At 36.1% G+C, this 25,516-nt stretch overlaps 3 protein-coding genes across 4 annotated transcripts; 1 reads left to right on the forward strand and 2 right to left on the reverse strand.

Moving 5' to 3' along the window:
* The first annotated feature begins 280 nt into the window (after positions 1 to 280).
* Positions 281 to 21,203, forward strand: LOC134667312 (oocyte zinc finger protein XlCOF7.1-like). 2 transcript variants are annotated; one of them, XR_010098623.1, is made up of 9 exons: positions 281 to 510; positions 588 to 714; positions 789 to 963; positions 1,046 to 1,263; positions 17,991 to 18,169; positions 18,650 to 18,845; positions 19,115 to 19,230; positions 19,615 to 19,795; positions 21,135 to 21,203. XR_010098623.1 is itself a non-coding variant. In XM_063524658.1 (8 exons), the coding sequence occupies exons 1-8, from the start codon at positions 410 to 412 to the stop codon at positions 19,712 to 19,714; spliced, it is 1,212 nt and encodes a 403-aa protein (XP_063380728.1). In that variant the 5' UTR covers positions 281 to 409; the 3' UTR covers positions 19,715 to 21,203. The 2 variants fall into 2 exon arrangements, 1 of the variants encoding a protein (XP_063380728.1); XM_063524658.1 differs by having other exon boundaries at positions 19,615 to 21,203.
* On the reverse strand, positions 21,198 to 21,925 carry LOC134667322 (ragulator complex protein LAMTOR2 homolog). Its single transcript, XM_063524669.1, has 2 exons — positions 21,676 to 21,925; positions 21,198 to 21,595 (listed from the first exon to the last, which is right to left on the reverse strand). Exons 1-2 carry the CDS (start codon positions 21,741 to 21,743, stop codon positions 21,286 to 21,288), a joined length of 378 nt encoding a protein of 125 aa, XP_063380739.1. The 5' UTR covers positions 21,744 to 21,925; the 3' UTR covers positions 21,198 to 21,285.
* A 964-nt stretch (positions 21,926 to 22,889) lies between these two features.
* LOC134667300 (protein SDA1 homolog) lies at positions 22,890 to 25,254 on the reverse strand. The gene has a single exon (XM_063524644.1). It carries the CDS (start codon positions 25,139 to 25,141, stop codon positions 22,955 to 22,957), a length of 2,187 nt encoding a protein of 728 aa, XP_063380714.1. The 5' UTR covers positions 25,142 to 25,254; the 3' UTR covers positions 22,890 to 22,954.
* Between the last annotated feature and the right edge of the window lie 262 nt (positions 25,255 to 25,516).

Here is a 25,516-nt window from a genome sequence, read left to right on the forward strand (position 1 = left end):
ATTCTTCGCGGTCCTTGTGAGTATATTATACAGCTAAATCTTATTATTTATAAGTTTATTTTTATGTACCGTTAAAAATTTCGAGATTACAAATTTGTCAAATATGCGGGAAGTTTAATACAAATGAAAAAACAGCTTTGCAATTCGTAGTACTATTATTTATTCTGTGGCAATTCCACGTATGTTATTTAAGACACTGTTTTAGTCGCTGAAGGTATATATTTTTTTATTTGTTCCTACGTTGCAGAAGCATGACAGCTGTCATGGGGGATATGAATAGATTGTCAATAAAATTATTAAGATTTGTCCAGCTCAATGAGCTCAAGCATACTGGTGGCTTACTGTAAAAGTTTTGTTATTGATTATAATTGTAAATATTAAGAAAACGAGTAGATTTTTAACTATTGCAATGAGCTCAATTCTAGCAGAATATGTTTTATGGAAGTCCATTAGACAAAAACGCGAAGATGAATACGAAAATCAGGAATCACAGTTTTCATTAAGAAAATCGTATGTTTATACTTTAAATTAGTAATTTGGAAATAGTTTAATGAGCTTTGCATTTGTTACGGGTTTCTTTGTTTTAGTGACGAGATTGTATTTCCGAATGAGATGATTTGCAGAGTCTGCACTAGCCCTGCTGACATACCTATCACAAGTAAAATTGATGGAATTAATATTTCGTGTGCAATTAGAACTGTATCTTACATTTGGGTAAGTGGATTTATTATGTTTACGACAAAACTTTTTTTAAATGAATACCTATTTATTAACAAAATTATTTTTAGGTAAGTAGTACAGATTCTTACCCAAAATATATCTGTAAGAACTGCTTAGAAGAACTGAAAGTGGCCTTAGCCTTTAAGAAAAAATGTGAGGCTTCAGATTCATGGTTTCGCCAAACACAATCCAGAAAAGCTTCATCAGATTCATGGTTTCGCCAAACACAATCCAGAAAGACTTGTGAGTATATCTTTTGATGTAATTTGGTTGAGTCTCCCTATTGGTAATTTCCACAATTCTAACTTTGATTTTGTATGCTTAGACAATCATGCCGCCTCAATCGTGAAGCATGATTTCACCTTTCTCATTAATCAAATGATGGAAAGAAGATCCAGCCAGCTTGCTATTAAGAGAGAACATGGGAGTAGTGAAAGTAAGAAAGTCAATGTGTGGGGTCTTACAGAAAACAATGTAGGAAATAAGGACACATCTAAGAAAATAATAAAATGCCAAAGGTGTGACCTCACATTTGATTCAAAGGTTAGTTTCTTTGATTTGTAATATTTCATTAGCGCTAGTTATACTGCAAATCGTAATTAGATTCCAAAAAATGTTGCCACTGCAATAATTTGTTTGTAAAATAGTAAATTCCTAATTTCCTATTTATAAATAAACACGCTAAGATAATTTATTTATTGGTAATTTTACTCCTACGATTTAAAAAAGTACTTTTAAATAAATACAACACACGCTAGTATAAAGTGGCAACATTGTCCCACTTTTTTTGGAATCTAATTATGATTTTCAGTTGATAATAGCTCATTACTGTTAATAGTAGAAGAGCCGGCCGCAAATTTTCTAACCGACTTGATACCACGATGAAATGCACAATGGTTTCCCATAAAAGTGATGCTAAGTCCGAATTCGATAGTCTGCCACGGCGGAACTTGCCGAAAGTACGAAAAAGAAGGCCACTTCCGGTGCGAAAAAAGGGGGCTGATTTAACCCATCTGATACCGAAATAATAGTTATGGCAGCAGTTAGAAATTTACATGTAGACACATAAAAGCGAAGTCTGCCAGTATTTTTTTTGCCGGAAGTGCTTGGCAGACGCTCTCAAAGGTGGCCAACGGGACCCCTAATTTAACCCTTTGACCGCCGTTGTCCGGTATAGAAGACAACGATAGAACGATACGCTGGCGCCGTCGTCTTGTATACAAGACACAAATTCAACCACTGAGTTAATGTGAAAATAATAACAATTGCAATTTCATTTACACTCGTGTTCATATTTAAGGTCTTTGTTTTTTCATTTATTTGCTTTTTAAGCCGCTATACAGTACCGGTCAAAAGTTTAAGTTCACTCTGCGAAATAAGGTTATCATATGTAATTATGCTCAAATATAGAATATGTTTTGAATTTCAAACGTTTAATTGTTTCCACGACTACCAAATAACAATAAAAATACCTCTTGGAGGAATCGTTTTATGTTATTCGGAAAATTTGATCCATTTAATATTTTTGTTCCGTATTTCCTATGAGATTTCGTGAAGTTAGAAATCATTTAAAATGGGTCGCAAAGCCGATTTTAGTGTCGAAACTCGTGCTGTTATTGTAACTCTGTCAAATGAGGGCTACACGACGCGGAAAATCGCTGAAAAAATGAAGGTTTCTCAAACCGCTGTCGTGAGTACTTTGAAACGAAAACAAAAAACCGGTCTTAATTGCAGTCGATCTCGATCAGGTAGGCCAAAAGTCACGTCTAAAAGCGAAGACCAATTTATTTGCGTGCAGAGCAAACGCCAACGTACTCTAACTGCTCCAGAAATTTGCGAAGAACTCAACGCCACCCGAGAACAGCGAGTATCGGTTTCGACAGTGCAACGGCGTCTGCGAAACTATGGTCTAAAAGGTCGTATTGCTGCCAAAAAACCCTTGTTACGTAGTCAGAATAAAGTTAAGAGGTTGAAATGGGCCCAGAAACACAAAAACTGGACGTCTGAACAGTGGTCTAAAGTTTTATTTTCTGACGAATCGAAGTTTGAAATTTTTGGAGGGAGACGTCGTCAATATGTTCGACGACAAGTAGGCGAACGAATGATAAAGCAATGCGTGATGCCAACAGTGAAGCACGGTGGAGGATCAGTTATGGTCTGGGGATGCTTTGCGGGTGATAAAGTTGGTGATCTCGTGAGAGTCAATGGCATAATGGATAAGAAAATGTATCATAACATTTTGCAACGTCACGCTTTTCCATCTGGAAAACGGATTGTAGGCAGAGGTTTTGTTTTCCAACAAGACAACGATCCCAAGCATACGTCGAAGTTGTGCAAAAACTACATTTCATCCAAAGAGAACCAAAAAGAATTAAAATATATGGATTGGCCTCCTCAATCGCCCGACCTCAATCCGATTGAGTTGTTATGGGATGAATTGGACAGGCGTGTGAGAAAAATGCAGCCAACTAATAAAGAACAGCTTTGGGAATACCTATACATTTGTTGGAATAAAATTTCGACATCAACACTGCAAAAACTAATTACACGAATGCCGAAAGTGTGTATGGCAGCATTGAAAGCAAAAGGCGGATATTTTGAAGAGTCTAAAGTTGGCAAAAACTGATCTTTTTTATTTAATTGTGGTTTTAAATTAGAGAATTACCTTTAATTTATTATGTAATAAAAGATTATTAAATACTTTTATTAGTACATTGTGTTATAGCTTCATTTAACCGAATTTACAGAGTGAACTTAAACTTTTGACCGGTACTGTATAAATCCCTTCTTTTATAATAAGGCATTTAAAAAAATTGCTCCAATTTTCAACATTTTTCATGTTCCTCGTCGCCGTTGTCTTGTATAAAAGACAGCTAGGGATGGGAATGTTAACTCGATATGGGAATTTTTAAAGTAAATATAAAGTCAGAAATATGTTTTTATCTAAGTATTTGAACACTTGTTAATCGCCAATTTTTTTTAACGAATAGTAGGTAACTACTTACTAGAATACGTAGAACGAGAGTCAGATAGGCATAACTATATTTAAAGTTCAGGTAGCTTCTTTAGCTCTATAAAGTAGAGCCAGACAAGTAAATTTGCCATTGTAGATTGTGGACTATTTAATTGCAGAAGAGATAAATAAAAAAAAAAATTGATGTTATTTTATAGCTTAGTGGGAAGGGATACACCGCAGCGACCGCTTCGCACAAGTGTGGTACAGGGACATACCTGTTTATCAGACTTTACTTTTATTGTTATAACATTGAAGTTAATGTGTAATTTTTTTGTAACAAATCGTTGAACGTTTTTTTGATAAGAGTTTACCTACAGATTAATGTAAACCAAACTGAAATTATAATGATAGATTCTAATTCCGGAATAATATCTTCACTCATTAAAAATTCAACCCACGTGTAATTTTCACTAAAACAGTTCCGGTATATTGACTTTATCGACACATGATGCGCAGCTTTAACGTTACGCCAATAAAGTTTACGTACCGACAAGCGCTTACGCCGTTGACCTAGAGACTATTATTACTTGATCCGCGCGGAAACAGTCCTTGTCGGTCTGCATTGCGGGCAGTCCATGGGCGCCGTTGTCTTGTATAAAAGACTTCTCGTACAGCCTAGTGCGGCGATATCACGTCTTGAATCGACATTGTTTAGTGGTTGTTTTTTATGTTAAATCCCTATATTTTAAACATTTTCGGGTGTAAAACATATGTTTAATTTTGGCAATTTGGAATGAAATTAAAACAGGATAAGAACAAAACTAAATTAAAAAGATTTTTACCATAATATTTTAAATATCGATATCACTATTTGCAATCCCTAAACTTTTTATTAGTTGTTTACTTAAAATTTGCTCTGGCGTGTGAGTGAGCGTCTTTGCGGACTAGGTCCGGCGGCCAAAAGGTTAACCCATCTGATACCACCATGAAACCAATTCCAGTCGGTAGGTATGAACCCTCATGTCAGGAATATATAAGTCTGCCAAGGCTTTTCCTGCCGAAACACCTTGGCAGACGAGATTATGTAAGCAAGGTCGGCATCGGTTACCCTACACTAACCCATCTGATACCACCATGAAACCAATTCCAGTCGGTAGGTACGAACCCCCATTTTAGGAATATATAAGTCTGCCAAGGTTTTTCCTGCCGAAACACCTTGGCAGACGAGATTATAAACAAGATGACCATCGTTTACCGTACACTAACCCATCTGATACCGCCATGAAACCAATTCCAGTCGGTAGGTATGAACCCTCATTTCAGGAATATAGAAGTCTGCCAAGGCTTTTCCTGCCGTAACACCATGGCAGACGAGATTATGTAAGCAAGGTCGTCATCGGTTACCCTACACTAACCCATCTGATACCACCATGAAACCAATTCTAGTCGGTAGGTATGAACCCTCATTTCAGGAATTTATAAGTCTGCCAAGGCCTTTCCTGCAGAAACACCTTGACAGACGAGATTATGTAAGCAGCATCCACATATGAGGGATCCGTATTTTGGGATTATACAGATTACGGACATTATTAATAGCTGTAGGCTTATTTATTACTTTATGCTTATACATATTTGTATATAATTATGTTACTAATAGAATATATTTATAATTTATTAAACCTAAACTTAATACATTGGGAATTCATTACCTGCTTACGGCAGTAGTAGGGATAAGTGGGTGAGTTCTGGCTCACTGAGCCAGGCCAACAGTCCCTCCCCCTTTTTTCCCTTGTTGAGGCCCTGCAACCTTGCCTTGAACCCAAACTAATGTCATTGTAGCTCGAATCTAACCTAATCTATTTTTATTGCTTTTAGAATATTTCAATTATCTACTTTTGCAAAGTTAAAGGTTGAAATCTCTATTTCGCAAAATGGAATTTTAATGTGACTTTAATGTATGTGCACTCTACTTAGTAATTGGGTTTAAAGATATAAAAACACACATTTTATTTCCTATCCTAAGTATTCTATCCTAAGTTTATTCAAATAATATTCTGAATATATATAGTAATTAGACTGGTCATATTTTTCATAAAATCGATTTCGACTGGCAAAGCATATTACTTTTTGGCAACCGGGTTTTTTAACCTAATTAGACCCCGCTGAATCCGAATTTGCCGGTTGCTCGATCGAAATCTTGACCGGAAGTGAGATATTTGACATTAAAGGTCCCTTTTTTTCGTTTTTCGTAAATAACTCTTAAACGGTGGTGCATAGCAAAAAATGTTCTATTACATAAGTATTCTGCATAAAATTGCCTACAAGAAAGATTCAGTACAATTTTTCGCTAGGATCAATATTCAAAGAGATTTTAACGCGGGAAATTTAATTATAATCACTTCTAAGGTCCCGTTTTTTAGGTTTTCGTAAATAACTCATAAACAGTGCCCAATATCAAAAAATATTGTTAGACGTTAATAATCTACACAAAATTTTGAACAAAAAAAATTCAGTACACTTTTTGCAGGGATCAATTTTTAAAAAGATTATAAAGAGGGAAAGTTAATTATAATAAATTCTAAGGTTCCATGTTTTTATTTTTTCGTTAATAATTTGAAAAGTATGACTCATGGCAAAAAAAAATCTTATACATAAATAATAAACGTAAAATTTCCTACAAGAAACATGCAGAACACTTTTCGCTAGGATCAATATTTAAAAAGACAAAGCAGCGGGTAAGTTAATTATAATCAATTTTAAAGTCCCTTTTTAGTTTTTTGTAAATAACTCGTAAACGGTGTCCCATAGCGAAATAGGTTTTTAAGAATAAATTATCTACATAAAATTTCCTCCAAAAAACATCGAGAACACTTTTCTCTAGGATCAATATTTCAAGCGATATTAAAGGAAGAAAATTAATTACAATCAGTTCACAGGTCACTTTTTTTTAGTTTTTCGTAAATAACTCGTAAACGGTGGCCCGTTGCAAAACAATATTCTACATAAATATTAAACATAAAATTGTCCACAAAAAAGGTTCTGTACACTTTTTCGCTACGATCAATATTTAAAGAGATATTAAAGGGGGTAAGTTAATTATAATCAATTTCCAGGTCCCTATTTTTAGGATTTCGCAAATGACTCGTAAAATAAGGCTCATAGCAAAATAAGTTCTTAATGTTCTCTTTTTAGGGTTCCGTACCTCAAAATGAATAAAAACCGGCCAAGCGCGAGTCGGACTCGCGTTGTAAAGGTTCCGTACATTACCCAATTTTTAAGTGTATTTTATATATGTGAAACGCGAGTGAATTGCCTTTAAAAAACCTGTAGGGATCGGTTCAAAAACTATAAGTAATGTCCGACTCGCGCTTGACTGCATAATTCTAATAGGTTTTCCTGTCATCTATAGATTCTATTATGTGTATCTTTTCAAAATTTTAGACCCAGTAGTTTCGGAGATAAAGCCCCCTTCCCCAAAATAAAACATTAAAATACAAAAAAATACCCCCCCCCTTTATCTCCGAAACTACTGGGTCAAAATTTTGAAAATAAAATAAAATAAAATAGTTCTTTACCTATATAAACGTAAACCTAAAAATAGGGACCTGGAAATTGATTATAATTAACTTACCCCCTTTAATACCTCTTTAAATATTGATCGTAGCGAAAAAGTGTACAGAACCTTTTTTGTGGACAATTTTATGTTTAATATTTATGTAGAATATTGTTTTGCAACGGGCCACCGTTTACGAGTTATTTACGAAAAACTAAAAAAAAGTGACCTGTGAACTGATTGTAATTAATTTTCTTCCTTTAATATCGCTTGAAATATTGATCCTAGAGAAAAGTGTTCTAGATGTTTTTTGGAGGAAATTTTATGTAGATAATTTATTCTTAAAAACCTATTTCGCTATTGGACACCGTTTACGAGTTATTTACAAAAAACTAAAAAGGGACTTTAAAATTGATTATAATTAACTTACCCGCTGCTTTGTCTTTTTAAATATTGATCCTAGCGAAAAGTGTTCTGCATGTTTCTTGTAGGAAATTTTACGTTTATTATTTATGTATAAGATTTTTTTTGCTATGAGTCATACTTTTCAAATTATTAACGAAAAAATAAAAACAAGGAACCTTAGAATTTAATATAATTAACTTTCCCTCTTTATTATCTTTTTAAATATTGATCCCTGCAAAAAGTGTACTGAATCTTTTTTGTTCAAAATTTTGTGTAGATTATTAACGTCTAACTAACTAACTATTTTGGCTCAGCGATCCAAAGAGAATCTTGGCCTCCGAAACGAGAGCGTGCCACCTGTCCCGATCCTGCGCAACATCCTGCCAGTTACTGACGCGAGGGTGCATTACATTTGTTATAATTAGGATTGTTCATTTTTTTTCAAATGTTCTATTTCGAAAACCATTTCGAGATATAAGGTTTTTAAACAGTTTCCGACATTTGCTGCGATATAATAATTGAGGATTGAAGATATTTCAACAAATATCCTTATGACCTTAGTTTGACCTTCTCCTGGGCTGAATGTAAAGTCATTGCATAATAAAAGTTATCGAACCATAGTAAATAAATCCGTCACTCACGTATTGTCAAAGTTATCATTGTCATCGATTGTCATAACAAAATTTTTCAGTTAAACCGCTGCGCTTGTTTGTTACAATTTGATTTATAATTAATACCTAAACAGTAGATTTCATTGCTTAATAATATATCAAAAACCTTGTTCCTATGTGTGGGAATGATTCACAAAAATAATAGTTCGAATCCACGAAGACCTACGACGTGAAAGATGGTGCCGTGAATTAAACTTGGAATACCTACCTACTTCACGTGTTACACACAGTATTGCTGTGAGAATCACGTCGATGTAAGTATAAAATTAATATTAATTTACTACAATTAAGTATTTAAAAGCTCACTTTATTGGTAGGGTCGTGGTATCTATTTATTTTCTGTGGTAATGTAGCCAGAGTATCTAAAGGCAAACCGTTAAACAGAGATGGTGCCTACTAGAAAGAAGGAATATACAAGAATACATAGCCATACTCAAAATTCAGCCTGAAACTGCTTTAAAAAGATATAATTTCTAATTTCCAGGTACATGTTGCAGTTCAAGCTGCTGATATCATGGTGGACAAGACTTAATAAAGAGTTGTGAATAATAAAACATGTTTTTGTTAACCTACTTTTTTATTAATTTGGGAAATATGTTATATATGTTTCCAAAAAAAATAGTAACTTTACATTAAATGTATGTTTATCATGTTCTGCACGAGCATCTGACAATGATGGCTTCTTGTTGACCATCCAGAAGAGAAGTGTATGGTTTGTTATTTACTCTGTTACCAGGCGTTATTTACGGTCGTAAAGTATTACGACGATTAATAATTAATATGACGTTCGTTTCAATACAAAATGCTCAACTTTGTTCTGGGCCCAAGTGCAGTTACATATCTCACAGCTGTATCTAAATAGGAATCACGATGACCTGAAATAATAGGATATAATTAGCAAAATTGGCATGTTCCTAATATAGTAGTATAAGTATGTAGTACAATATCCAAACAATGGTGACAAGCCGGTAGAAAGCACCCACTGGGTGCTAAGCTACCTTTAGCAATGGACGCTTGTAACGATTTTATGAATCCAATCTTCTTACAAATCGAATCAGTTAAAATATATATGATGTAGGTAACTTACATTTGTATTTTTGCTCCCTTGATTTCAGCCAAGTTATGGTTGGAGTTGGATGCTATATGGATACATACTCCAATAAACTAAGTTATATTATAATCAGCTTTCTCAAATTTATAGCGTAGGTATTTTGAAATTAATGATTCAAAATAAACGAGTTTTCCATTCCAGACGATTGTTATTTATAGAAACACGTGACACTGACATTGTCGACAGGTGACATTACAATCAATTGACAATGACAACTATTTTTTTAATGCTTGTTGTTGCTTGTGCATTATCCTAATCAGCCGACGACATGTAATTTACGAGAAGTCGTATCTCATATTTTCAATAAATTATAAATATTCAACCGAGCCACGAATTACTAAATCATTCAAATTGGTATCTTAAATTAACCTATATTTTCAGAAAAAAAAAATGGGGGTCTAAAAAAAATGAACAATCCTAATTACTTTTCATATATTATAGTTTGATATATCGTTATTTGGAATAACGTAATAAATGGCATACTACCGTAATACCTAATTAACGGTATACATAATGTTATTATTGATATAATGATCATAAGGTATATTTACACTTCCCCTAATATACATTGTCATAATGATTAAATACTCTAAAGTGTATTATTTGTTATAACAAGTGACATCACATAATTATTTGTATGGCATAATAGTTGCATGACATAAATGGGTTAGGTTAGGTTGGAACTGCGACTATTTATGTATAAACGAATAACTACCTAACAAAAGGAGGGTTAGGTTAGGTTAGAACTTTGACCCTCTGTAGAATAAAATACTCTAACAAAAAAGTGGTTTAGGTTAGGTTTGAACTGCGGCCCCCGCAGAACGAAAAACGTGAAAAAATTGGTTAGGTTAGGTTAGAACTGTGACCTCCCTAGGTTAAAATAGCTAGCAAAAGCAGTAGGCTTGCGTACTAGTTATAAAAAGTATGTAAAACTTTACGTTATCAGTAAATGAAATATGACACAAAAGGTTATACAATATATGTATTTATACTTGATAAAATTGTATGAAGTATTACGTTATTCAATAATATAATATAACAAATGTTATTATAAAACATGTCTTTATAATATTTGAAAATTATATCACATTAGGCATTATATTATGACAATTTAGATGAAATCACAATATATTAAAGGAAACGTATGATAAAAATTACATTATAACATACAATAATATATCAAATGGCGTTATAACAAATGTATGATAGTTTTTTTATAATTATATTAAACATTACACACCCCTGACGCGAAGCTGAAGCAGATCCGCCGCCACACTGTCTTCCCAGCGATACCTGGGCCGACCCACTGGACGGCTACCAGTCGGTCGTCCCGAGAACGCCTTCTTGACAGCCCGATCCTCTCCCATTCTGAGTAGGTGACCGAGCCAGCGAAGTCTGTGCGCTTTCGTTTCGCCGATGATATTGGGTTCGGCCACTAACTCCTCGATCTCGGCATTTTTCCGGATCCTCCAGGTGCCGTCATTTCTCTGAATAGGTCCCAGGATCTTGCGAAAAACTTTTCTCTCTGCTACCAGGAGCTGACCTTCTTCTTTTAGTGTTAGGGACCAGGCCTCACAGCCATACATTAGGATAGGCCGTATAACGGTTTTATATATCCGTAACTTTGTATGTTTGCTGAGAAGCCTGGACACCAACACTTTGTGGAGGGCTGCACTGCACCGCAGGGCGTTTTGGATGCGTATGTTGATCTCCTCCTCTCTGGTGTTTGTGTCGGTAATAGTGCATCCCAGGTACCGAAACTTCTCAACTCCACGGTAGACAGTACCCCCAACATGAAGACTATCACGCTGGATGCGTGTATTCTTGTAACGTTTCATGTGGAGGTATTCAGTTTTTGCCTGGTTGATCCTGAGACCTAAACTAGAGGCCTCTCGTTCCAGGACACTAGCTGCCTCCGCTACCTGTTCACGGCTCTCCCCTAATAAAGCCAGGTCATCTGCGTACCCCACCACCTTGTGCCTGCCGTTAAGCTCTACCCCTATGTCCAACACTAAAACTTTCCGGACAACATATTCTAGGGCTAGATTGAAGAGCACAGGCGATAGGGCATCCCCTTGCTTTAGGCCGGTCATAACCGTGAATTCTTCAGACAGCTCACCCCCTACTCTGACTCGCATTCTGCTCTCTTTGGTTGCTGCAGTAATTATGGCAACTAGTTTTTTGGGGATGTTAAAATGAATAAGAATGGAGTATAGAGTACCTCTGTCTATGCTGTCAATTAACGTCTAATAACATTTTTTGATATTGGCCACCGTTTATGAGTTATTTACGAAAACCTAAAAAACGGGACCTTATAAGTGATTATAATTAAATTTCCCGCGTTAAAATCTCTTTTAATATTGATCCTAGCGAAAAATTGTACTGAATCTTTCTTGTAGGCAATTTTATGCATATTACTTATGTAATAGAATATTTTTTGCTATGCACCACCGTTTAAGAGTTATTTACGAAAAACGAAAAAAACGGACCTTTAATGTCAAATATCTCACTTCCGGTCAAGATTTCGATCGAGCAACCGACAAATTCGGATTCAGCGGGGTCTAATTAGGTTAAAAAACCCGGTTGCCAAAAAGAAATATCATTTGCCAGTCGCATCAAGAAGGAGAGCGATTTTGATTTTTTTTTGTCTAGTCTAAATATCATTACTTATTCTGTGTACAGTGGAGAAAACGAATGAAATCATGCAATTTGATTTTGCTATTTTTAAATAAAAATTTTGCTATTGTAAATGTATAAAACGTGATAGCATGTGTGAAATTGCGCGCAAAATTTGATATATTGTCTACTTCATTTCTATCTGTGAGTACCTGTAATTGGCTTTGTATTGTTACCTAAATCTATATAATGTTTTTGCAGCTGTTGGTACTCCTTACAAAATAAAATAAATAAAATAAAATAAATAAATAAAGAGTAACTAAACAGTATTTTCCACAGTTGTTCGTAATGATACCATCTCTTACAATTTCTCTTCATGAACATTTTATGATACCTAACCTTCCAGTTTTCGCCCGAATTAATCAAAAAATTCACCAACTCCATTTACACCAACCAAATAGAAAACGGGTCCGTGTCCAAATTCGCGATCTCGAGTCCGGGTCCGCGTCCGGGTCCAGGTTCAGGTAGAAGTCGAATTCAAAATCTTGCCTGTTTTGCCAGTGGGGTACTTAACTTGCTTAACAATCAATTAGAAAAAGACAAGTCGTCGAGGAGTTCCGTTCTGATCACCATCAGCAATACCACTTCATCAAATGCCACTGTTCTTAATGTCATTCTAGTCTTCATCTTCATCAAATGCCACTGTACGTCGTCGGCCCGTCAGTGTACAACAGACTGCCGGACGAAATAAAAAATACTGCGGCTTCTGCGGTGGCCTTTAAGTCAAGATTGCGAAAGTGGCTTCTTAGACATACATTTTATTCCATAGATGAGTTCTTTGAGCTCCCTAACATATAAATATAACTTATGATAGCATAAGTATACTGTATATTATAAATCAAATGTACCAATTATTATTATTATTTTTTATCGAATGTGTAAATATTAAAATGAATGTACCTACCTATTGACTGGATGTACCTACCAATTAAAATGTAAAACCATCATGACATGTAACTTGGCGTTATAAATAAAGTATTTGTATTTGTAAATCCTTGTTTGCCTGATGAAAATACAAGAGTCACTATACAATGCCATTAAGATTTGTAGAGTTCCCTCGATTCCTTATGGATCCCATCATCAGAACTTGAGCTTCACGATAATATGACTTAAAAATCTAACGTGCTTAACAAACATAACGAAGAGGACAAATCCCCAAACATGAGCTATGCGTCGTTGAAGAGTTCCATTCTGATCATCATCAGCAGTTTCACTTCATCAAATGTCACAATTCTGAATGTAAATGCTTGGTTTGTTTAAAATACACCAGTATCACTATATGTTAGGGTGGTTCAAAAAACTTTTTTTTTCCTAAGGGGCACTCCTCCAGCAAGGCTCCCTTCAGCTCCTCAACATTGGCCGGGGCAGGATTCCGCTTCCGAATCGTCCTTTTCAGGTAGTCCCACACGTGTTCAATGGGGTTAAGGTTCGCGCTCATCGCTGGCCAGTCCATGGTGTCGATGCCCACTTCGAGAAGGTAGGCTGCGGTGGCCCTAGCGGTATGACACGGGCATTATCCTGCATTAGGATGAACCCCTCATCAAAAATACCGGCATAAGGAACAACATGTTCCTCCAGGATGTCAGTGATGCATTTTGCAGCGGTCAATCCACCGCCACGGCCCCCGCCAGGCACGAAAACCAGCTCTGTTCCCGCGTCGTAGGAAACGCCGCCCCAGAACATCACGGATCCACCGCCATAGGCGACCCTTTCGGAGAAGCAACATTGGGCGAACCGTTCTTCTGGCCTTCTGTAGACTCTTCCTCTTCGGTCACATCCATTCAAACATATTCTGCACTCGTCCGAGAAGAGAACTGGGGTCCATTGCTCAATGGTCCAGTCCATATGATTTTCTGCAAACTATCTTCGGGCTGTACGGTGTCGCGCCAGCAATCTGGGCCCTGTTGCAGGCCTCCTGGGTGTCAAGTTCACTTTCTTGAGTCTTCTTCTTATTGTCCACTCACTGGCAGCCACTCCTCGTATCTCACGCAGACGCTGCTGGATGGCAACGCTTGGCAGGTGTCGATCTCGGAGAGATGTTGTGACAATGAAGCGGTCGTTCCTCTCTGATGTACACTTTTTGCGGCCGCTTCTTGGTCTTGTAGTAAAGGATTCAGTCCGTTGGAACCTCTGGTAAACTCAGCAAACTGTAGATTGACTTAAATTCAGCGTGGCAGCTACTGAACGTTGGCTACGCCCCTCTTGCAGGAGCTGGACGACTTGGCGGACTTCAGCTTCAGTGGTTTCCATTTTTCACAGGTCTTCTTCACGGGAAAATATGCGGAGATGTGTACCGGTCAACTTTTGATAAGTGACTGATAACAACCCCTCCCCTACCCCCCGTTTTATAGGGATCAAGGGTAGCGCAACAAGTGCGCGTGATAACGCGAAACCGCTCACAAATCGGGAAAATGCCGATAATTTGAAAAATACTGGGCCGTTTTCCATGTTTTTTAACTTTTCGTAAAGCTAAAAACTTCAAGGGACATGATCCCATTAAAATAATTAATGGAAAATAACCAGTTTACAAAATTATTGGGTGCAGTTGAAAAAATGCAAAGTGATGCAATACTTTTGCACGCGAGTGTATGTAACAATTATTAATCTAGTACGATCATTTATATTCGTCTGCTTTCATAAGTAATAGTTTTTGAATTTTGAAAAGCGTTTTTCAATTAAAAGACATGCTAAGATCGCTTACCTTCTTGCAAGTTCTTTCTAATGCTAAAAAAAACGAACTATACAAGGGGATGCTTAACCACGTTGAAATTTTGTATGTTGTTTGAAACCCAACAAAAAGAGTATTTATGATTCAGAATTTTATTTAAATATCTGGTTTCACACTATTTGCACATGTGATGTTTAAGTTTTGAAGTAGAAAAACATTTTCTTTCAAAATAATATCTTTTTAAATCACACTTTCAAATAATGTGAAAACTACTACTTACATAAAAATCAAAAAAATAGTAACTTATTTTTTTTTTATTTCATACAATTTTAAAAATTTCAAAGTGTTTTGAGCACCCCCTTGTAGTTAAGATTGTAAGATTACAAACTTGGCGTATTTTGTCAACCTAATAAGTGTAACAAAATGAGGGGGTGCCGCTTCTTCTAGCTAGAGTTTGAATTTTTCCCATACAAACGTGAACCACCCTTACAAGATTTGAAGAGTGCCCTCGGTTCCTCATAAATCTCACCATCAGAACTGGGTTTTGACAAAGACGGAACCAATCTGTATGTATATAGTTACAAGTTACAAATCAACTAAAAAAAAAATTTTCAAAATCGATCCCGAAATAACGGAGATATCAAACATTAAAAAACCGAATTAATACCTCCTTTTTAGGGTTCCGTAGCCAAATGGCAAAAAACGGAACCCTTATAGATTCGTCATGTCTGTCTGTCTGTCCGTCCGTATGTCACAGCCACTTTTTTCCGAAACTATAAGAACTGTTGAAACTTGGTAAGTAGATGTATTCTGTGAACCGCATTAAGATTTCAACACAAAAATAGAAAAAAAAAACAATAAATTTTGGGGGTCCCCCATACTTAGAACTGAAACTTAAAATGTCTTTTTCATTAAACCCATACGTGTGGGGTATCTATGGATAGGTCTTCAAAAATGATACAATACAATACAATACTCTTTATTGCACGCCTCACATACACTTAGTTTACAATAAATGGACAATAACATAAACAAAGACAATAGAGGTAACAACAGGCGGTCTTATCGCTTATGATATTGAGGTTTCTAATATCATTTATTTCTAAACTGAATAGTTTGCGCGAGAGACACTTCCAAGGTGGTAAAATGTGTGCACCCTCCCCTCCCCCTTTTAACTTCTAAAATAAATTTAACTTCGCACTGAATGATGGCATCGTATGGGGCTTAAAGCCCCCGTAACGCAGTGAACGTGTTAAAGTCACATTAAAATTCCATTTTTCGAAATAGAGATTTCAACATTTAACTTTGCAAAAGTAGATAATTGAAATATTCTAAAAGCAATAAAAATAAATTAGGTTAGATTCGAGCTACAATGACATTAGTTTGGGTTCAAGGCAAGGTTGCAGGGCCTCAACAAAGGAAAAAAGGGGGAGGGACTGTTGGCCTGGCTCAGTGAGCCAGAACTCACCCACTTATCCCTACTACTGCCGTAAGCAGGTAATGAATTCCCAATGTATTAAGTGTAGGTTTAATAAATTATAAATATATTTTATTAATAACATAATAATATACAAATATCTATTAACAGCCACTGGGTAGAAAGCGGCGCACACCTCTCGACACCCCTGAGCCGCTCACACCGATGTTGCTCCTGGTCGTCTTTACGACGGCAGTTTCAGGGGCCCATCTAGTCAGCGGCGAGTCACCGCCTGCCTCGATGACGGTGTTAACATTGTTATGGCAGGTGTCCGGACCTCTTTTACAATAGCCCAGTCTCATAGTCCACCCAAACTTCAATCCATAGACCGGTATACTGTTCTCTTTTTCTACAATAGTCCCAATGCCTGCTGAGACCGGTTCACGGGTGTCTATTGTTGCACCTGTGAACGGGTTCCAGCAGGCGTTCTACATGACATAAAAGCTCTCCAAGGGGCCTCTACGTGTTGGATCTGTGTCCCCACGCAAGCCTATCAAAAAACCGGGATTATAGGCCCGTGATATCCAAGGAGATACAAATATGTATAAGCATAAAGTAATAAATAAGCCTACAGCTATTAATAATGTCCGTAATCTGTATAATCCCAAAATACGGATCCCTCGTATGTGGATGCTGCTTACATAATCTCGTCTGTCAAGGTGTTTCGGCAGGAAAGGCCTTGGCAGACTTATAAATTCCTGAAATGAGGGTTCATACCTACCGACTAGAATTGGTTTCATGGTGGTATCAGATGGGTTAGTGTACGGTAACCGATGGTCATCTTGCTTATAATCTCGTCTGCCAAGGTGTTTCGGCAGGAAAAACCTTGGCAGACTTATATATTTCTAAAATGGGGGTTCATACCTACCGACTGGAATTGGTTTCATGGTGGTATCAGATGGGTTAGTGTAGGGTAACCGATGCCGACCTTGCTTACATAATCTCGTCTGCCGTGGTGTTACGGCAGGAAAAGCCTTGGCAGACTTATATATTCCTGAAATGAGGGTTCATACCTACCGACTGGAATTGGTTTCATGGCGGTATCAGATGGGTTAGTGTACGGTAACCGATGGTCATCTTGTTTATAATCTCGTCTGCCAAGGTGTTTCGGCAGGAAAAACCTTGGCAGACTTATATATTCCTAAAATGGGGGTTCGTACCTACCGACTGGAATTGGTTTCATGGTGGTATCAGATGGGTTAGTGTAGGGTAACCGATGCCGACCTTGCTTACATAATCTCGTCTGCCAAGGTGTTTCGGCAGGAAAAGCCTTGGCAGACTTATATATTCCTGACATGAGGGTTCATACCTACCGACTGGAATTGGTTTCATGGTGGTATCAGATGGGTTAAATTAGGGGTCCCGGTGGCCACCTTTGAGAGCGTCTGCCAAGCACTTCCGGCAAAAAAAATACTGGCAGACTTCGCTTTTATGTGTCTACATGTAAATTTCTAACTGCTGCCATAACTATTATTTCGGTATCAGATGGGTTAAATCAGCCCCCTTTTTTCGCACCGGAAGTGGCCTTCTTTTTCGTACTTTCGGCAAGTTCCGCCGTGGCAGACTATCGAATTCGGACTTAGCATCACTTTTATGGGAAACCATTGTGCATTTCATCGTGGTATCAAGTCGGTTAGAAAATTTGCGGCCGGCTCTTCTACTATAAATGAAAAGTAGAGTTACACATCATGTTGTAACATATTTAATGTCCTTCATTAAATCGAATATGAACTGTAAGTTTAAATGGTTTCAGGAATTGTTGAAAGAGCACCGTGTCAAGCAAATCTGCATTTGTCCTCCTTGTCCAATATGTGGGAAACTTGTCTCCAACCTGGGAAGACACAAGAAAACTGTACATTTGCGGACTGAGAAGTACACCTGTCACATTTGTGGCAAAATATGCTACACAGCAGGATCATTGAGGAATCACTTGTAAGCTTAACACTTTGACTACCGAGAACCCGCCTGGTAGGCACTCGTAATGTTTGCTCAGATGCCGGACAACCCGCCCAGCGGGTTCTTTTGTACGCAGATATAGACAACCGGTTTCTGGGGTAGTGCACCGTTTTTTGCCCGGTTGCAAAAGTGTTAAATGATTGTTATCTTCAATACAAAAATTACCTAGGTTTTGTAGAGAATTTAGTACTTATTTAAAAGTATTGGTAAAAAGTAATGCTAATGCTAAAAAGATACAAAACTCAAGTAAATCTCAAATATGGTACATAAACATGTGTAAAGTGCCAGAAGCCCACCAGATTGTCTATTTGAAGTCAACTAGTTTCAACGATATAAGTCAACCAATTTAATTTCCAGGCCTACATTCATACATTCTCTAATTAGTAATAGTAATTAAGTTAACTAATACAAATCAGTATTAGTTAACTAATTTAAGATGTAAATAAATGATTGCAGGTTATTACACTCAGACAAATGTAATTTCCCCTGCCCATTGTGTCCATACAAAGGCAAGCAGCAGGCTTACCTAACTCTTCACATGAGAATACACACAGGCGAGAGGCCCTACTTGTGTTCCGAGTGTCCTGCAAAGTTCGTCAACCCGAGCAACCTGAGGAAACATCAGCTGACGCATTCTAGTAAAAAGTTTGAGGTAAAATTGTTGAATATGATTATATGCAACACTCATATCTTTACATTGGAGTTGTATGTGCTTAAAAAGTCTGTCATTAATTTATTAATCCTTTAAATTTTTATTTTCATCAAGGAATACTAATGAGGAATATTGCCATAAGATAAAAATTAGGAATTATTTTGTAACTTTTGAATTATTCTCTTGACACATGTATTTTTGAATTTTCAGAGATTGAAAACATTGCTGTTGTTCTAAAGTTAATTTGACATTTATAAATTATGTTACAGTGTAGTAAATGCAAGAAACAATTCCGGTTAAAGAAATCACTACAGGAACATTATGATGCTGCCCATTTAAATGTTAGATACAGATGCACTGTTTGTGGTCGCGATTTATGGACAAGGTAAGGTTTTACTACCGTATTACTGTGAGAGTTAAGTCTGAATTTGTATTATCTGTTCCCAAATTTAAGAACATGTTTGAAATTAAGAAAAAATGTAAAATCTAGGCATCTAGACACCCTCTTAAATAACATTGCATATCCTTTTAGCGTTATTAAAGATTTCAATTCTTTCATGGAAATGTATGCTGTTTGCTAAGATGCTTAAGTTTGGCATCCCAGTTGGGAGTTTGTAGGCATTGGCAGTAAATATTTCCTTTGTTCAAATATAATCATTATTTAAGAAAATTGGTGTGAATTTTTTAAGTTTATAGAAAATCACAGCTACCGTCATTGTCCCATTTGAAATTCCACCTTGTATAAATATTACTGTTGTTGTTGTTTCAGGCGGAAACTGCTGAGTCATGAGTTAAGAGTCCATAACCGTGAAAAACATAAATTGTATAAAGAAGTGCATAAAGTTGTCCTTAATGATAAAAATGATTGAGTATAATACTGTAATTATATGTATATTATGATGCTTACACAGGGCATTATAATCAGACCTTAATTATTTTTTATTTATTCAGTTAACCCTTTGACCGCCGTTGTCCGGTATAGAAGACAACGATAGAACGATACGCTGGCGCCGTCGTCTTGTATACAAGACACAAATTCAACCACTGAGTTAATGGGAAAATAATAACAATTGCAATTTCATTTACACTCGTGTTCATATTTAAGGTCTTTGTTTTTTCATTTATTTGCTTTTTAAGCCGCTATATAAATCCCTTCTTTTATAATAAGGCATTTAAAAAAATTGCTCCAATTTTCAACATTTTTCATGTTCCTCGTCGCCGTTGTCTTGTATACAAGACAGCTAGGGATGGGAATGTTAACTCGATATGGGAATTTTTAAAGTAAATATAAAGTCAGAAATATGTTTTTATCTAAATATTTGAACACTTGTTAATCGCCAATTTTTTTCAACGAGTAGTAGGTATAACTACTTACGAGTACTAGAATACGTAGAACGAGAGTCAGATAGGCATAACTATATTTAAAGTTCAGGCAGCTTCTTTAGTTCTATAAACTAGAGTCAGACAAGTAAATTTGCCCTTGTAGATTGTGGACTATTTAATTGCAGAAGAGATAAATAAAAAAAAAAATTGATGTTCTTTTATAGCTTAGTGGGAAGGGATACACCGCAGCGACCGCTTCGCACAAGAGTGGTACAGGGACATACCTGTTTATCAGACTTTAGTTTTTTGTTATAACATTGAAGTTAATGTGTAATTTTTTTATAACAAGTCGTTGAACGTTTTTTTGATGAGTTTACCTATATTAATGTAAACTAAACTGAAATTTAATTATAGAGTCTAATTCCGGAATAATATCTTCACTCATTAAAAATTCAACCCACGTGTAATTTTCACTAAAACAGTTCCGGTATATTGACTTTATCGACACATGATGCGCAGCTTTAACGTTACGCCAATAAAGTTTACGTACCGACAAGCGCTTACGCCGTTGACCTAGAGACTATTATTACTTGATCCGCGCGGAAACAGTCCTTGTCGATCTGCACTGCGGGCAGTCCATGCGCGCCGTTGTCTTGTATAAAAGACTTCTCGTACAGCCTAGTGCGGCGATATCACGTCTTGAATCGACATTGTTTAGTGGTTGTTTTTTATGTTAAATCCCTATATTTTAAACATTTTCGGGTGTAAAACATATGTTTAATTTTGGCAATTTGGAATTAAATTAAAACAGGATAAGAACAAAGCTAAATTAAAAAGATTTTTACCATAAATTGTAAATATCGATATCACTATTTGCAATCCCTAAACTTTTTATTAGTTGTTTACTTAAAATTTGCTCTGGCGTGTGAGTGAGCGTCTTTGCGGACTAGGTCCGGCGGCCAAAAGGTTAAAATGTAATTCAATGTCTAGATATAATATTTATTAATATGTTCTATGAAATAAAATAAATGTCAAGATACTCGCATTTTTATTTTTGATATAGGTATATGTATAAAATTGTAATAGATAAACACTTAAGACTAAAGATGTCAAGATATTATGAGTTAGCAACTTGTTTCAAAGGCCCCTCTAAATACTGCGCTATAGCATTAATCTTCTCTTTCAATATTCCGAATCCCACAGATTCTTTGGCATATAAGCACAGCAGTAAATTAGCTACTTGAGTAATTGCAATTTTTCCATTATTACAATCTACCAATATTAAATGCAATTTGTCTTCTTTGAAAACATTTTTGCCGTTCTTTTCATACGCAGACCACACGTTACTCGCAATGGCAGCAGTAACTCTGGCATCTTTGTCATTGTACCCAGAATATGCCAAAAGAGCTCCTTGATGGTTTAGCAACCTGTTAATAAAAAAATATACTAAGTAATTGTCATGAGCAACCACCAACATACAATTTATTATTTACTTCGTGATACGTACAATGTGTTTTCTACTCCTCCCGTGTTTGCTTGGCTTAGGACCTGAGTCAACGCCTTTGGCTTTAACATTGCGATAATAGTACAAGACCAGAAACTTTTGATCACTGTTATGTACTTATTTTACGTCAGAGAACACTTCTCGAAGCGAAGTAACGTATTTGCATTAAGTTGTGTGTACCAAACCAATATTCTTTATGAATCAAAATGTTTCAAAACGATTAGTGCTGAAAATACATACTTGGTTTGACATTTACAAAATATGACGATGCTAATGACACTGACAGGTGGCTGAGGCTACCAACATAAGAAATAAAAGGTTGCGTTCATGGATGGTAGGATTAGGGTTACCAGATGACAGGAATTTTCCTGACATGTCAGGAATTTTGGCCTTTTGTCAGCACTGGGGACGGAACACGAAAATGTCAGGATTTTTTTGAAATGTTACAATTTTTAATTACAAGCTTTTATTTAGTTTCACCTGTCCCGTTGTCTGTCTATCTGTCGGTCTGTAATCAAATCTTGCAAGTTAAATTTGATCCACTTCTCGGTTTCCGATTGAGCTGAAATTTTGCATGCATGTATAAATCGGATGACTCTGTGATGAAACAACGCAACCTAATTGTGTTAGGCGTTTTTAGAATATCATAGTCTTGATGAGTATTAGTTATCTGTTGTAAGAAAAGTACGGTCAGCGATAAAAGCTTGTACCAAAAATGAAATCGGCTAAAAACTATCGGCTCAATCGGCCATCCCCCCTCCTCGTCGTCACAAATATGAATGTCAGGAAAAATATTCGAAAATCAGGAATTTTGTCAGGAAATTCTAAATTTGTATCTGGTAGGATCCCATAGGTGACCTGTACGCAATGCGACGAAATTAAAAAAACGTTTTATCATTCCTGACAACAAATCAAAAATAACTTACTTAATTTGGTCGGGTTATTTGTTACCCTTCATAAAGCGCACAAAAAGCTAGATAAGACTATACCGTTCGGTCATTTTCCCCCCACCACCCATGCCATCCAGTTATTCTAGAATCATACATAGATGCGTTCTAATTTTCGAATAAACAAGGGGCTTTATACATTATACAATTATAATACAATTTGGTTTGCTATTTTTCTATTCAATAAAACTGTACTGGTAAGTCTCTTCAGTCTCTTCACCCTTCACCTTCAATACAAAATAATGCGTGGAATTAAATAAAAAGCTCAGAAAGGCAATAACAAATATTTCAAAGAAAACAATACAGAATTGAGAAAAGGTACATTTTAATTTTAATTATTTCATTTTCTTCTGCTTAATCAAATAATTTCTGAAAGCAATCTGTTTGTCTTTAAATGATCGTTTGATTTTGCCCTTAGCTTTATGTTTGACCATTTGATAGTTCTTAGTTTTCCTTTTTTCTCGGTTAGTTTTAGAGCAATGTATATTCTTCCTTCTGTCTTTATAACCAAATTTGTCTCTCTCTTCCCTTCCCTTGAGAACTGATTCCAATCTAGCATTTTTGTCATGCTTCCTCTTTTTGTGAATATTCTCAATAGCAGAGAGCTGGACTAATTCTCCAGACTCCTCTTCATCTTCTACAACACTCTTGTTTCTCTTTACTCCACTCACATGTTTCTTAACCTGTGCAGCATCAATTCTCTTAAAATCTTCATCAGTGAAAATAGTTTCCATTGCTATATTTCTTGCAGTTTCAACTTTCTCTGCAATATCTTCTTTATTTAACTTTCTTTTGGCTTTTAATGTTTTCCTAGTGTTTACATTATCAATGTTTGCTTCATTACTTTCTGGTTGGTTACCTTTGTTTCCTGCATCTTCATCATTGTCTTCTTCTTCTTCCACAACCTCTTCTTCTTCTTCTTCTTCTCCATCATCACTATTTTCATCACTGTCAGATATATCAATTTCTGACTCATCTGAATTAACATCCACCCAGTCATCACTATCAGACTCATTACCCTTTTTCTTGTTTCCTTTCTTTTTCTTTTTCTCATCCTCAGTGATATCCTTCTTTTCTAGAAGAACTTCAGAGCCCGGCACATAGTCCTTAATGTCCATATCACCATATTTCTTTGTTTTAAGCTCTAAGGAAGCTTCAGTTGGCCTTCCCCTGTCTTTTTTGTGCAAAAGAGTGGGCATTGATTGTCTGTATAGCTGAATGAGTGATCTGGCAGCCATCATGACAGATTTTTCCTTGTAGTTTTTATACTGTACTAAGTCTCTCAATAGGTCCTCTGTGATAGCAAGAGGACAGCGGGCACAGATCTCTCTTACTGCATTTAATCCAACAGCCATAACATCTGTGGAGTTTCTTTCTGTGATAAAATTATTTGCAATAGCCCTCATGACTGGTTCTATAATTTCAGCTGGTACAAGTTCATGGGACGCCTGGGCCACAAACTGAAGTATTCTAGTGACTTCTCTCTGATGTGGCAGCAGGAGCCTTGCAATGAATGGATAGTAGTTAAACAAGAACAAATTGTGCAATCCAATAAGCCTTGAGATGACATCAAGGCACATGAGTTTTACTTCAAATCTTTCATTAGATGACTCCATTAATTTGAACAGTTTCTCAGCAAAACCTTGTGGGTTGTTAAGTAAGTGCAGTGCAGAGAAATTAAATACAGGAGCCTTTTCTTTCTTCTTTTTTAACTTCTTTGCTACTTTCTTCACTTTTTCAACCATCTTATCCCTTTTCCTTGTTTTTTTGTTAAATTTATTGGCAATCATGGTGTCCCTTGGATCCACTTCATCTTCACTATCTGAGTTCTCCTCCTTTTCAGCCTCGTCTCGGCCCAAAAAGAATTTTAATGAAGCAACCATAACCTTAGTTACTTTGGAAAAACATCCAATGTCAGCAATTATGTTCACTGTCTTCTGATCATTCCATATATTCTTATGATAAAGCTCTATTAAAATATCCAATGATAATTTTGCAGCTTTGGTATCAGAATTCCTCAGCATGGAAAACATAAAGTTCTGCAGTGTTGAATTAAATTTCATATCTTTATGCTTCATATTCATGTTCTTAATATCTGTTATGATATGAGTTTTTAAGAACTCTCTTAAGTGCTTATCTTGACATTTCAATAAGTTGAAAAACAGCTCCAACAAATCAAAAGGTGTGATGAAATTTTTGTTTCTCAGTAAAATTAAACATTTACACAATGCAAGACGCATATCATTGTGCAAAGTCGTGTTGTGACTTTTTAAGATATCAATTATTTTCTGAGGAAAAAATTTCATATCTTCCAAATAGCACTGGGCCACTTGAGCTAGGAACATAGATTGTTCATCTAATTTCTTGTTGTATTGCGTCGGATTAAGGTTAAATATCTCCAAAGTGGTTTCAAAATGAGCCAATTGTTGATTGAATTCTTCCTTATATGATTCTGGATCCCTCTTGATTAGATTTTGCAGTTGCGTGAGGTTGTTGGGCAGCTGATTATTATGGCGTACCATTTTGAGAGATAGTTAAATTCACAAGAAATCACTTATTCACACCATTTAAAATAAACTTCTGTATCTATTTGTTACGTTACGTCTTTACACGAATACACGTGAGGTCACGTTTGTATTAGATTTCAGAAAAATAACCTACAAATGAATATCTGTCAAGTTAACTGTCAAACACGGCACTGCGTTTCCACGTTTTAAATTGAGGCTTAAACAGCGTCAGTCTTTTGTTATAATATTTCGATTTTGAATAAATTGATAAAATTATTTAACAATTAATAATTTCACATATTAAAATCCATCAAGGGTCGAATCATGCTATATGTGATGAATAAAGACATGGGATACTTTTTGATTATCTGTCTTCTCAAGTAAGAAGGT

This window comes from Cydia fagiglandana, chromosome 9 (genome assembly GCF_963556715.1).
Source record: "Cydia fagiglandana chromosome 9, ilCydFagi1.1, whole genome shotgun sequence".
Lineage (NCBI taxonomy): Eukaryota > Metazoa > Arthropoda > Insecta > Lepidoptera > Tortricidae > Cydia > Cydia fagiglandana.

Coding starts and splice junctions, on each gene's coding strand:
- LOC134667312 (XM_063524658.1), top strand. CDS start 410: ATGAGCTCAATTCTAGCAGAATATGTTTTATGGAAGTCCATTAGACAA. Junction 511..587: donor CAGTTTTCATTAAGAAAATC/GTATGTTTATAC, acceptor TCTTTGTTTTAG/TGACGAGATTGTATTTCCGA. Junction 964..1,045: donor AACACAATCCAGAAAGACTT/GTGAGTATATCT, acceptor TTGTATGCTTAG/ACAATCATGCCGCCTCAATC.
- LOC134667322 (XM_063524669.1), bottom strand. CDS start 21,743: ATGTTAAAGCCAAAGGCGTTGACTCAGGTCCTAAGCCAAGCAAACACG. Junction 21,596..21,675: donor GGAGGAGTAGAAAACACATT/GTACGTATCACG, acceptor TTTTATTAACAG/GTTGCTAAACCATCAAGGAG.
- LOC134667300 (XM_063524644.1), bottom strand. CDS start 25,141: ATGGTACGCCATAATAATCAGCTGCCCAACAACCTCACGCAACTGCAA.